This window comes from Vulpes vulpes, chromosome 3 (assembly GCF_048418805.1).
Source record: "Vulpes vulpes isolate BD-2025 chromosome 3, VulVul3, whole genome shotgun sequence".
Classification (NCBI taxonomy): domain Eukaryota; kingdom Metazoa; phylum Chordata; class Mammalia; order Carnivora; family Canidae; genus Vulpes; species Vulpes vulpes.
The window spans coordinates 144,179,341-144,193,862 of NC_132782.1; the positions used below are offsets into that span (position 1 = coordinate 144,179,341).

General features: G+C 42.4%; 1 protein-coding gene across 2 annotated transcripts in view; it reads right to left on the reverse strand.

Moving 5' to 3' along the window:
• AK5 (adenylate kinase 5) overlaps positions 1–14,522 on the reverse strand; it is a 235,854-nt gene that overhangs the window by 50,137 nt on the left and 171,195 nt on the right. For both annotated transcript variants that reach the window (XM_072754843.1, XM_072754844.1), the window contains exons 9-10: positions 10,360–10,402; positions 5,304–5,348 (exon numbers count right to left, since the gene is read on the reverse strand). In XM_072754843.1, the coding sequence (XP_072610944.1) occupies positions 5,304–5,348; positions 10,360–10,402 (88 nt within the window). The remainder of the gene's footprint in view (positions 1–5,303; positions 5,349–10,359; positions 10,403–14,522) is intronic.

The following is a 14,522-nucleotide window of genomic DNA, read 5'->3' on the forward strand; positions in this document are numbered from 1 at the left end:
AGAAAGGAAGAGAGAGAGAAGGAGTAGGGAAGGCAGAGAAAGAGAATCTCAAGCAGACTCAGTGCTGAGTATGGATCCCAAAGTGAGAGGCTTGATCTCAAGACCCCAAGATCACGACCTGAACTGAAACCAAGAGGCAGGTGCTCAACCAACTGTGTCACTCGGGTGCCCTGTGTTTTTGTATTTTTGGGCGGGCCCCTATTTTCATTACAACACTTAGAGGTTATTGCCTTTCACTAATAGTACAGAAGCAATTGTCATAAAACCACAGTGTGAATCAAGACAGCTGCATCCAATTCTACTCGATGTGTTCATCACCATGAAGTCATAGTAAAACAAAAAGAAGAAAAATGGCAGCGTTACTTATGAATGCCCTTGCTGAAGCAGTATAAAAGATTAATTTTATTTAATTTCAGCCCTGAAGCATACGTCATTTTAAAATTTTTGTGTGAAGTATGCACAAGGAGCTTTAGCACACCTAGGTTAACGGTTTTCTTGAGGAAAAATGCTATGTGATTGTTTGAGTTGCTTAACTAGTTGCTTTTTCTACCTAACACCATTCGTACCTTCTGAAAGATGGGCTAACAGATAAACTATGGATTTTCAGACTTGAATATCTAGCATTTTCTTTAAAAAGAAATAAAGTAAGCCCATCACTTCAAAGACAACTGGCAGCATTTGTTGCCAGTGATAAAATCCAAGCTTTCAAGCCCCAGATCCATCACCTACTAGCAAATTATTTAACTCTCTAACATCTGACCTGAAAAGCCAGGATGGGGATGGTCCTTACCGCAGAGGGTGGATACAAGCATTAAATAAAATAACATTATTTATGCAGTGTTTAGTGTGTGTTATGTGCTCAATGAATGCTGGTTTCTATTACAACTACCTCAAATTAAAACAGCCATCTTTGTTTTTCATTTTTAATTTAATCAAATATGTGCATCAGTGAAAAATGTTTAATCTGGGCCCCAAGTAAATATTCCCTAAAATCAAATTAATTCATAGTTCTTTGATAACAGGGCAGCAATGAAATGACATCAAGGCTATAGCGAAACAATAGCAGGCATTAAAATACTGAGTTTTAGGGGCACCTGGGTGGCTCAGTCAATTAAGAGTCTGCCTTGGGCTCAGGTCTTGATCCCAGGGTCCTGGTATAGGGCCCCATGTCACACACCTGGCTCAGTGAGGAGTCTGTTTCTCCCTCTGTCTCTCCCTGTGCCCCTCCTCCTGCTTGTGCTCTCTCTCTCTCAAATAAATAAAATCTTAAAAAAAAATCTTGAGCTTTAAGCAAAAATTCTCATTTCTACAGTTTTCTCCAAGGAAATAAATTAAGGACTAGTTTGCACTGGGTTAAAAATACACAGAATAACACGGAATATTGTAAAAGTGCCTCCCGAAGCTTACTACTTAAAAGCAGTTTATCAGTACTAATGCTGAGATACACAAAGCCATCTGTGTCCCTGACATCCTGAAAGTTACAGTCACAGAATGATGTCCTGACCATAATGCCATTAGTATCACACCTCATCTGTAAAGTCAGATGATTTTCCAAATTGAAGCACTTCTATCAAGGCTCTGGATAGGAATTAATGGGAATTCAGGTTATGCCGCACTTTGGGCATAGGCAGGCTATGAAAAGCACAGAAGGGAAAAAGAAGCCAAAATAGGTTGGGTAATAGCAAGATAACGATCAAGAGATTTAAAAGAGAGAGAAGAGAGAGAGAGAGAGAGAGAGAGAGAGAGAAGGGAAAGAAATGTACCAGAAAAGGTTGTGAAAACTGTAGGAGCCTGTTAGTGGGACATAATGAGGCTCTTTAAAGGACATTTTTACACTATTCAAATAATTTTCCATTTTCAGCAATGAGTGAGCCCCAGTCTTGGATATTAGCACAGTCCTTATGTCTGGTGTGTGAACTACCAAAGGCCAGAGAACCCTTTTCAATCCTTTTGATCCCTGGCCCGATCCTGTGAGATCCCTTCTCTGTCCCATATCTATCCCATGGAAAGTATTTCTCTATGAACAGCTACTGAGCCGCCTTATTCATGAACAAAGAGGTAATATTCACACCACATCCAAAGGGCTAACGAGATCCATCCTTGCCACTTTTCCTTTTGGTCCAGACACTACACTTCCTGGAACATGTTTTCCACTCAGACGGTGGTCAGTGCTATTAACCGCGAATTAAGACTACCTTGCCAATGAGCAAGAAATTGCACTGGCTTTGGGGGAGTGGGGTAAGCTGGTGTTGCTGTTCTTGGGGCGAGGGGAGCAGCGACAATGGAGTCGGGAGGGTGTGATTAGGCTCATAATTAATCTGAAAACAGTCCTGCCAGAAGCAGCTAGAAGCAGCCGCAACCTGCCTGTCAGTTCCAGTCCAAGGATTCCACTTGCTATTTCGGTTGTTATGGAAACTGACCACACTGCTTCCTAAAGAATTCATTATCCCAACAAATATTTGTTTTTCTAAGTCATAGTGGGGTATCTAAATGGGTGATGCAGACACCAGCGATGGAGGAGCACACAGGAGAAGGCTAGCGATTAGAGAAGACTCACGGGGAGCTAGACCCCACCTGACCTGGAGGCCTCATTAGCCGGAGGGGAAGACATTTCAAGTGACAGGACTGGTGAAAGTGAGGGGAGTTCAAGAGATAATGACAATGCAGGTGGGGCCGGAGCGGGAAACGGGAAGGCCCATGGAGGCCAGTGGGGAGAACCCTTTGAGGGTTGGTCTAAGGGCTTTGCAACTTTGTGCAGACAAAAGGGAACTCGGATACTTTAAAGCACAGGGACAATGCTTTAGGAATATTGATTTTTAGCTTCAGGCTCACAGCCAAGGATGGCAACCTGGTTTCTGGCGGATGCCACAACGCCATGTGCCTTGGTAGAGGTCAAGACAGTAATTTGAAAAGTGAAAAGTTCAACCATCGTCTTATACAGGCAACATCACACTTGTTCCACTGAAATCAATGGGCTCCTGTTTTATTAGGACTCATCAAAACTGCTGTGGGTGTGTCTATGACACGCTGAGTATTTTTACGAGCTTCAAATTGACCTGCAATAATACAGCCCCCAAATACTCCTCTGCCATCTGTCAAGGAAGTGTTTAGAACTAAGGCCTTAATTTTCAAGCAGAGTCCAGTAAGCACCCTAGAAGAACAATCCTTTTTCCTCATATCGCACTGGTTTTGTACCTTCTACTGCCCAAACAGTAAGCGGAGATCTTTACTAGAATAGTTACTGGCCAATAAGTTAAAATACAGGAGAGTTTGGTTAATATAAGAAAAACCTTTATTGGGAGCAACAGTTCTTGGAGCGTAGTGTGTGGACCTTTGCGGGGAGTGGGGGTTCTCAAGCTTTGTCTGATGCCAAAGATTTTATATCATGTTATTTGACTTTGTGAAGGGCACAGGTTTTAGTCACCGGCGAGCCAAGGTCTTCAGTTTTACGGAGACAGAAGTGATATTTGAAACCACATTTCAAAATTTAACTGTGAGCGCTAAACGGGCTAAATCTGAAATAATATTATTGTTAGAGAAAATAACTGCCACAAAACATGCTGTACTATTTTTAGAAGCTTTTTTGTTTTGGAATCACATTATTAAAAACACAGATTTCCATGCGATAATAAAGGCTCATTCTTTGGATCCTGAACCTCGGGTTTAAAAAGTCTCTCCTCTTCCTAATTTGGCCCCTGAGATAAAAGCTGAACAGAAAGCGTAATCCATTGCGTGTGGCCCGGATGCCAAGGAGAGTGATTCAAGTTCATGTGGAAAGGGGACCTTCCTTTGCTATTTCGGTGAGGATTTTCTTTTCAGTTAAGGAGTAGAAATAACTTATTTAACTTTCTAAAAAGAATGTAGAAAGTAGCCCAAGACTTCAGTCATTTCCATGGTTAAGGTCAACAAGAGGCAAGCAGGTCAGAAGCAAGACTTGGGTTGGGCTCCAGAACTCTCCCTGTTGTCTTTGGTGGGAACCCTTCCTCCTCTCCCCTCTGTTAATCCCTCTGGTGCCCCAGCACCCCCCACCTCCGTCCCCCTCTGTCACTTCTCTGTCTAAACATCACTTCTGTAGGGAGTTGTTCTGTTTTAGCTCTTTGTTTCCTTCCTAAATGTGTGATAATAATTCAATGATTTCTTCTTTCCACCAAGGACGGAAGCTCCGTGATCCCTGCTCATGGCCCAGCATGGGTCCAGTACTCAGTAGGTACTGGGTGGATGACTGAGTGTGGGAGACAGTCTGGGGGAAACTACCCCCACAACGGGGTGGTGTAGTGGAGAGAGCCTTGGGATGGGGAAGTGCAGCCCTGGTCTGCTCTCTGCCACCACTTGGATGAATGACCTTCATCACACCTCTTAAATTCTCTGGGGCTCAGTTTCCTCATCGGACAAGTGAAATTTAGTGAGACATTTCCAAGGCAACATCCCGACTTTAGGGTACAAGATTCTCAGTTTATCCAATTATATTTCCTGGGTGCTAATAACCCTTCTTTTTTTCCTACTCATTGAGGATGTGTGCGCCTTTTCATTATTCCTGACATTTTTCGAGAAGTGCACAGGTAGGTGTATTAACTTGTCTACAGACTTGAATAATTAGAGGGAAAAGTACTAAGTTTTGGGAGGTGCTCTGGCAATATTTTGTGCTATTCTGTGCAATGATAGCTGTTGCTCAAATAGTTCCTCTGGTTTCCATAGGGAAAACTGGTCATCCGGCTCTCGTGCTCATTAGCTATGTGACCCTGGACCAGTTCCTCAACCTTCCTGAGTCTCAGTTTCCTTATCTGTGTAATAGATATGTAATAGGGATAGATCACCAACCTATAGGACTGTGGAAGGATTAAATGAGATGATCTGAAACACAGTAGGTGCTAAGAAAATGCTGGTGAACTCCAAGTGAACTTCATCCCACACTTTACCAGTGACTTTCATAGTATGAGGCATCAAATAAGGGAAATTGTTTTTGTCATTAGCTAAAAGGAATGCAGGGTATGGTTACCGAAGTACATTTGCATATGTGGTTGCTGATGCATTTAGTGTAGGGAGCAGGGGCTCATTGCTCAAACAGAAAATGTGTGCTAGATTCTGATGTCCGAGGTCGTCATACTTATGGGATTATAATGTATTTTATTATGGTAGAGCTAACCTGAGGCGTCTGACACTCCTTAGAGGCCTACTCTGTCTATGCTGTAAGGATACAAACCCGTATAGACGTCAAAGCAAAGGGAGAAATGAACTGTCTTTTTTCACTACCAAGTTGTTTATTATTAGCAGTTGCATTAGAAAACTTGAGGGCTGTTACTCACCAATCATGAAAATAATTTTACACTTTCTCAAATCTTCCATGAAACCTTTAAAGTAAGAATAATTTAAGTTACTGGCAAGAAAAACTTTTAAAACCCTGATAATTACTCATGTTGTATAAAAACCAAAATCTTGTAGTTTTATTTGGGAACAAGCTCAAGTTGAGTAAATGTGATAATAGGTCATAATTAATAGGCACCAATGACCATTCCAGCCTTATTTCCAGACCCAGGTAACATATTTTCATTTTAACGCAAACGATCAATTTTAGGTGGTAAAACTGATGAAGCCATTAACCAGCATGGATTACAAAGAAAGATAATTTTTAAAATTATTTAAAAATGTTCTTAAGTATCTTGGTTTTGCATTACTTTACATTTTGTTTTCCCTTAACATTTGGTGATCTCTTACTACAGAGGGGTTAAAGCACAAATGGGGAGTCTGGAAGACAATATTTTAAATACAGTTCCTATTTACAGAAAATAATACTATTTTCCACTTAAGGTAGTGATATAAAAGTTCCTTCTAAAATAAATGTATATGTAAATAATAACAGTGAACCAATGTAGAAAAAAATATTAATAATCCCTAGTATAGGTTGTATACGTATAGAGATGAAGCAAACGTCACAAAGATGGTGAGAGTGAGGACTGGATTTTGGGAACCGCTACTTTATTTTTTTATTTTCCCAAGTTCTTAATTTAAATTCCAGTTAGTTAACATGCAGTAATATTCGTTTCAGGTGTAGAATTTAGTGATTCATGACTTACATACAATGCCCAGTGCTCATCATCTAACAAGTGGCCTCCTTAATCCCCATCACCCATTTCACTCATCTCCCCCCACCTCCCTTCTGGTAGCCATCAGTTTGTTCTCTTTAGTGAAGAGTCTGTTTCTGGGTGTGTCTCTCTTTTTCTATCCCCCCATGTTTGTTTTGTTTCTTAAATTCCACATATGAGTGAAGTCCTATGGTATTTGTCTTTCTCTGACTTATTTCATTTAGCATTATACTCTCTAGCTCTGTCCATGTCATTGCAAATGGCAAGATTTCATTCTTTTTGATGGCCGAGGAATATTCCATTGTGTGTGTGTGTGTGAGTGTGTGTATCTTCCTCAATCCATTCACCAGTCACTGGACATTTGAGTTTTTTCCATAATTTGGCTATAGTTGATAATGCTGCTATAAACATTGGGGTGCATGTACCCCTTTGAATTTGTATTTCTGTATCCTTTGGGTGAATATCTAGTAGTGCAATTGCTTGGTCATAGGGTAGCTCTATTTTTAAGTTTCTGACGAACCTCCTTACTATTTTCCAGAGTGGCTGCGCCAGTTTCCATTATCACCAGCAGTGTAAGAGGGGGAACTACTATTTCAAAGCGAGGGAATGATTAGGAATTTTTGGCAAAGTGTAAAACCCTCCAGAGTTTATGGAGCTCTGAAAGATTTCCGATTGTCATGGGTAGTAGGTGGCCATGAAGGATGGGTAGACAATAGCTATACTTTTGGTCCTGTTCTCAACTGACTAGACCTAGGCCAGTGAGTTTCTCTTCTTGGGCTTCAGTTTCTCCATCTGTAAAGGTGTTGGATCCAGTGACCTTATTGTCTCTTTTGATTCAAATACCTGTGATTTTGTGGTTCCTGCAAATGAATGGACCACAGGAGGAAATAGTCCCATTTGTTTCTTGACCAAGGTGCAATTATTGTTGCACATTTAAGGTATCTTTTTTTTCTTTTAAGAGAGTGGGGAAGGGCAGAGAGAGAGGGAGTGAGAGAATCTTAAGCAAGCTCCACTCCCAGTGTGGAGCCAGAGATCCAGAGATCATGACCTAGGCGGAAATCAAGAGTCCAACATTTAATCGACTGAGCCACCCAGGTGCCCTGCATGTTTAAGATCTCTAAAAACCAAAATTCTAAGAGACCTTGGGTAAGAGGAAGTTTACTTGAGAAGATGACCATGCTCCAAGCTTGTATTGGGAATGACTCTGTGAGCCCAGGGTCTCTGGCCTCAGAAAGTGCCAATGGTTACTGCTTGAGCCTGGAAGCAGGGGATCCTCAAACTAAAATTAAAAAAAAAATGGTTTTTTTTTTAATGAGGGCCTGAGATGACAGAAGAAACAGCAGTCCTACCCAAGAATGTTTCAGAGAAGAGCAGAAACAAAAACTCCCCCTGGCTTTAAGGCCACAGGGCTTTAGTCGAGGACATTAGGCTACCTATGCAGCTGTGCCAGGGCAGGGTCACAGAGTTTGGGGGCAGGCCACCAGCACAGAAGTAGGTTAGTTCAGGATGCTCTCAAGTTCCTAGAGGGAATCTGCACAAGCCAGTTACCTAGAGGCCATCCCGAGCAAATGGTGAAAAACTGAAGCAGCAGGCTCTGGGAGGCTCAGAGGATGTCCCCAGGTTCAAGTCCATCCTTGGACTGGCTAATTTCTGAAAAGCTCAGTTTAATACCCACAGAGGTGGGGGTAGGGAGGGGGGTGGTGGGCTGAGTCCACAAAGAACTTCAGAAGAGTTTTTCTGATGTGCTTAGGCAAAGGCCTGGCAAAGAGTTTCAACCAGGGGAGGTGGATGGGCGTGCAGCGCTGTGAACTGTGGCTAACAAGAACTAACACTTGAAGTCAAGTTTTTAGAGCACCGTACGGGGACCAACAAAATAGATCTGAGACTAGATGCTTCCCGCACCTGGATGGATCTGACTGCAGATGGAGTAACTGAAGATAATTTTGAATGCTGTATTATTCTTGCTAACCCCCATGCTAAGGGACATGCTTCTCAAACTGCAATATACGCTGAATGGACAATAATGTATTAGGATGTGGGATACCAGGACTTTTCACTTCAAGAAAATATGTATGAGGTTTTAAAGATTCTACAGTTTGAAGGTGTTTGGTGCTTTTGTTAGGTCCCTGGGCCCCTGAGCATTTCCGCCCCTGGGCTGTGGAGCAACCCCCTTAGTGGTGAGACCCAGGGCCGGAGGGGGGCAGACTGGATGGAGCCAGCCCTGAGTTCCCAGGCTAGCTGGAGCTCTGGGCTCTTTTCCCGGTTCTGGAAGCAGCTGCTTTTGCTCATCCTATGGGTATGAGTTGACTAAAATGACAGATGGAACGCGGTTTACAGGGAGAGATAGTACGAGGTTTTTATTTCCCATCTTGGTGACAAAATTGCAGTTTTTACACTTAAAATGAACTGCTAGGACTCTGACTTCCACTTCATGTTTTATGGTAGATGGTAAGTACTTTTGAAAGCTAGCTCACTCCTCTGACAGTAATCACACTTGCTTTTCAGTAGAATTGGGATGCCTCATTGATACACACGATGCCACCTTCTTGCCGGGAATCCACTCTTAGCTGAGGGAAAGACCCAATTCCAGAGAGAGAATGGGACATGAAGGATTGGATTGGGAGCAAGAAGGGAAGAAGACAGGGAAGCTACGATCAGAGGAAAGATTTGAATTTGGGGTTTTTGGAGACATCTGGTTTTCAGAATGAGGAATGACATCTTTTGTTCTTTCTAATCGAAGAGATGCTGCAGTCTCTTTATGGAATAGTCCAGAGTGACTGGAAAAATCCCATGTTATCTGGAACTTTCTATTAAAAGCATATACACTGGTGCTTATTACTTGTGGACCAGATGGCCATTTCATGTTTTGTAGACTTCCAGCTTCCTTTTTTGAAGCTGAGCAATGATTTTATTTTAATTCCCATATACTAGTTTGTTTCCCATATGTCAGTTTCAGGTGTATCATATAGTGACTCAAGAATTCTATATGGAGCTGAGCAACTTTTAATGTATTTGCAATCTAGGAAAGTGTCTGTGGTTATTATTAGGTACTGTTGTACCTACGATGAAACATTTATAGGGTATAAGCTAAGGTTATAGAGAGTTTGTAATGATATGGCAACGTGCTTGTGTTACGATACACATAAAGAACGGAGATAATATTTACATATACACACGTACTCTCAACTGTGTAAAAATAGGCATATAGCAAACACATGAAATAAAGTACCCTAGAATGTTAACCATGATTATTTAGAGATCGTAAGGTTTTAGATGGCTCTTATTTCCTACCTCAAAAAAATTTCCACAATGAACACATGTTAATCTTATAACCAGGAAAGAGGGAAACTTTATTAGGCAATCAGTCAATCCCTACCCAGTTGGGACCGGGTTGATTATTTGCACTTGGCTCATGTTTATGTGCCTTTCCCCCATGAATCACCATGATGTCATTTGGCGACTGAGATTTTCATATACTGCTAGAGCCATTATCATCAGATGGCACTTTATCTATCACCTCAGGCTCATGGATCAGCGTAGGATTAGAGGGTTATTTGGAAAGCCAGATCACTTACGTGTATGTGCTCACAGTCAATACGAACATATTTTCATGAACCATAATTACAGCAACATTTATTACCGAGTGGAAACGTTAGAAGGTACTTTACTTGGGCAATCATGAACCTTATCTCTTTTGGGCCATCTCAAATTCACATAATTTTATCTATTTTCAGTTCTGCGTGTAGCTAGTTAAGGCTGGATGTTTTAGTTGTTGCAAGGCTTTTAACATGACAACAGTTACAAAGCAGGATAATCTGGGTGTTTCTTAGGTTGCCACGTGGCAGATTAGGAACTACTATAAGGTAACAGATTTTTGAATTCCGATAAATTTGAAGAATGTTAAAGTTAGCCAGCTGCCTGTCCTGTAGGACTGGTGGGAGTCTTGCTATGCTGTTACGTGTGCCTCTTCCAAAGGGGATTGGGTGTTCAGTGTTCCCCAAACTTATTTTACCAGAACATTCTATTTTTGCTGAGCACATCAAGGGTCATGTTCTCTGGGTAGTCAGGATAGGTATCTCTAAGTAAAGTGTTCCTTTGGTTCTTTGTGTGGACCAAGGGTGGGAAAGACCCAAAGAGCTCCAGTCTGAACCATGTAGCCTGGCTAAGGGAAAAGTGCATGCTATCGGGAGTTTATGTCTCTTCAGTTGGTGTTTAATAAAAAAGACATGCTCGAAGGTACTAAAACACAACTTTGGTCTGATCAGTAAAGGAAACTCACCTCCCATGGTGTCCTCTCCAAATACATTTAACTGGTCATCACCCTGTACATAAAAAATCAAAATATTAGATAACAGGACTAACAGGTATTGTGCTAAATTTCTCACCAACGTACACTGACATACCTAACCTGCCGAACAACCCTCTGAAGGAAGCACTATTACTATCCACTTTTAAGAGATGAAGAAATTGGGGATCCCTGGGTGGCTCAGTGGTTTGGCGCCTGCCTTTGGCCCAGGGCGTGATCCTGGAGTCCCGGGATCCAGTCCCGTGTCAGGCTCCTGGCACGGAGCCTGCTTCTCCCTCTGTCTGTGTCTCTGCCTCTCTCTCTCTCTCTATTTCTATCATGAATAAATAAATAAAATCTTAAAAAAAAAGAGATGAAGAAACTGAGAGTTTGAGAAGTTGCCCAAGATCATGTAGCGGTGAGGGACAAAGCTCAGATCCTGCTGTTGTTGCTGTACCGCTTGGTACCATATTGCACCTCGACTTCCTGGTGCATGACCTCTCTGTGATCAGAAAGGTGGATCTGAAGAAGACAACACTCTTCGGTACCCAAAGCTCACTGATGGGTGTAGTCACAGCGGTTTTACCAACAACTCCATGGTTTAAAGCTGGATGTGGCACCCTTTCTGTAGAGGGCCAGATAGGAAGTATTTGCAGCATTGGGAGTCCCATGGTTAATCACTGGCCAATCCCGAGAACTAAAGTATGAAACAAGGGAAATCGGAATGACCAGCTTTGGCTGATGCCTGCATTTAAATTCTTTTTATTTTTTTAATCAAGCAGCTGCTGCATTTTCCTTACAGAAGAACCAGTGGTAGTTGGGGGGAGAAAATCTAGGATGAAAATTTATAAAAAGACATCTGGTGAGAGTTCTACTTTCTACTTAGGTCTCCATCCATCTCATTTTCCCACTCCCTCATTCCTTATAGGTAACCAGTCATAGAAGTTTTCTTCACATCTTTTCCCAGATACACAAAAAGCAACTTTCAGATACCTCTGGATACATCTCAATATAAATATTTAATCTTGTTATCTCCATTTCATGCACAGAAAGAAGCGCACTTCTATTACATGAGCACGTGTGTTCATAATACTCATAGTGATCTGTAATGATATTGTTCTTCCTCTTGCTTTTTTACTTATCGATGTACCCTGGAGGACTTCCCACGACCCATACAGAATGCAGAATGTTCTCGGTTGTACAGTATTCTATCGCAGGGAAGGTTCCACAGTTGTTTTTGACTCATCTTTTATTGACAGACCACTGAGTTGTTTCCAATCTTGGATTATTTTGGAAAAATTAGCAGAGCAATTAAGCTCGGGGAAAGGTCATTTCATACACATACACCTGCAGGATAAATTCCCGGAGAAGGGGCTGTGTCGTGTGGTCTTAGAGGAAATGTATTTATGACTGATAGATTTTGCCCAACTGCTCTCAGTGGAGGTTGTGCCATTTTGTGGGGACAGCCTGTGGCTCACGCTTCACCCCAGCCTCTTGCTTCTGATTTGCTTTGATGTAGGAGTCCGTCAAATGAGGTTGCCTGGCTGCATTAATGCTCCCTTGAGGTAACTGCTGTGAGAGGAGTTGTTTGAAAACAGAGCCTTGCCATCCCTTTTTAGAACATACGCCTTCAGGGCAACCTTACTGCTTGTCTTCTTCGATTTGCCTGTGTATCCAGAGCTATTCCAGGTGAGAGGAGAGTTTTTAATGGAGTGGTCATTCAGGGACACATTTACATTAATTAACTTCCTTCCATGAATAGGAAAAATGTCAATTATGCCTCAGTGAGCCTACCCTTACTTCTGTTTTTGGCCTAACTGCATTTCGGAGCTGGGAGTTATAGGGATCATCTTATCCAACCCTGCCATCCCCCTCTCCCATTTTACAGATGAGGAAATTGATGGTTACAGAGGTCATTTGAGGGGCCCATGGCCATGTCATCATGTCTTTAGTGAAGTCAGAGTTAGGATGAGAACTGCATCTCCTACCACACAGCATGGCTCCTAGAGCTTTACTCCCATTCAGCTCAGCGGCCACCACTACCTGGCTGGTGCACCCATCCCTCTGCTGTTGCTAAGGGCTCACGGAAGTCTGGCTCTGCCCTCAAAGTGGGATGACTCTTTGTCATGTTGTGCCCTAGTATTCCCCTCGAGATTAGCCTGAAGCAAATATCCAGCTGGGATCCCACCCTTGCTCACAAGGACCCCTGTGCCCTACCCTGCATCTCTCCCCCTCTCCTAAGAGCACTCCCTAATACCCCACTTGCAGAGAGGCCCCCTTTCAGGTTTTGCTTCTAGGGAAGCCCACCTGGGACAGGGATCTTGTGAAGCAGTTATATGTTTGCCTAAGATGCAGCTACATAGAGGCTCAGTAGCCTTTGTGGGAAAAGCACTGTTGGAATCAGATTCTGCTTGTTGCTTGTCAAAGAGCCACGGAACATATCCAGGTAGTGTTAGGCAGTTCTCTCCCTTGATTTTTAATATTACTGTTGAATTATCAGACTTACACCTGTCTTGCAGGCTAAACTGCATCAGATGCTTTTTTTTTTTTTCTCAAAAACAATAAAGGTTTGTTTTTTTCCTCAACAGTCCTGGGTGGATATACAGGTCAATGGAGCAGAGGTTCTCCTCTACTCAGGAGTCTTCTATCTTGAGGCCTTGCCTTCTCTAGAACCTTCTCATCGTCTTCCAGCCAGCTGGCAGAGTACATAAGAGAACCTGTTGACAATTTTCTGGGCCGAGTCTGGAAACTGCACTCATTATCCTGTTCGCGGTCTTCTTTTCATCTACAAACTCTGTGTTTCCTCCCTTAGCTTTCCTGAAAGCCGGCTCCACCGAGTAGGTACAGCCTCCTGTCCTACTATTCCCCACGTGTTGAGTGGGCCTGGTACACGGTGGTGCTCACTACAGGATTGGACGAATGAAGACCCACCAAGAGGCGATCTGCCCTAAGCTCCTTCGAGGTCCTCGGGCAGGTTGCTGGTGTCGTGGAAGGAGCACAAACGCGGGTTTCAACTCTGATTTGACCACGTCTCAGCTGTGCCCAACTGAGTTGGGTTAAATTTGGTCCTGAACGAATGTATATTGATTGCTGGGTCAAAAAACACACCTATGACACCTTTAAGGAAGTTCTTGGATCAGGGATGCAGTATCATTTGCAGTCCAATGAATTCCTTCGTAATGTATTTGAGCTTGGACCCCCGGTGATGCTTGATGCTGCAACACTTAAAACAATGAAGATCTCTCGTTTTGAAAGGCACCTGTATAACTCTGCAGCCTTCAAAGCTCGAACAAAAGCTCGAAGCAAATGTCGAGATAAGAGAGCAGATGTTGGAGAATTCTTCTAGATTTTCAGCACTTAAAGACCACTTTCTAATATATTTTTTTTTTAATTTCTAATGTATTTAAACTAGAGACAGTTTTTATCTTGGGTCAACATAGATAGCTTTTGTAGCAGGGGTTGTATTATAATTTAATGTACAATATTGCAAAGGTGAGTTCTGATTATTAAATATTCTCTGTAAATCATTAAACATCAATAAAGTGTAATGTTTGGGCCTTTTCTAAAAAAAAAAAAAATTTATTTATTTATTTATTCATGAGAGACACACAGAGAGAGAAAGGCACAGACACAGGGAGATGCAGGCTCCATGGAGAGAGCCTATGTGGGACTCGATCCCGGGCCTCTAGGATCACACCCTAGGCTGAAAGCAGCGCTGAACCCCTGAGCCACCTGGGCTGCCCCATCAGATACTTCTTATATTTGGCTGTCATGATTTAGGAGACTGATGAAGGGTAATCTGAATTCATAGAACAACACACCATGTTATAGAGGGGCCTATCTTACCTCTATTTGGCTTCTTGAGTCTGACTTCTTCTTACCCTAGTTCTTATTTATAGCCTTCGTCTAGTCTGTTTGTCCAAATGCTTCAAATGAGCCCCAGATTCTTGCTATGAAAACACTGATAGTGAACAGATTTTTGGAGCCGAGTGCAGCCAGGAATGAGGCACATTGCATTCACTGGCATGACAGCCCAGGTAAATGGGAGGTTTGACTGGGGGGTGTTATCTTCCAGTGATGTTCCATAAACCTCACGATTCCTCTGTGACTCTTTTTTTTTTTAAGAGTTTATTTATTTATTCATGAGAGACAGAAAG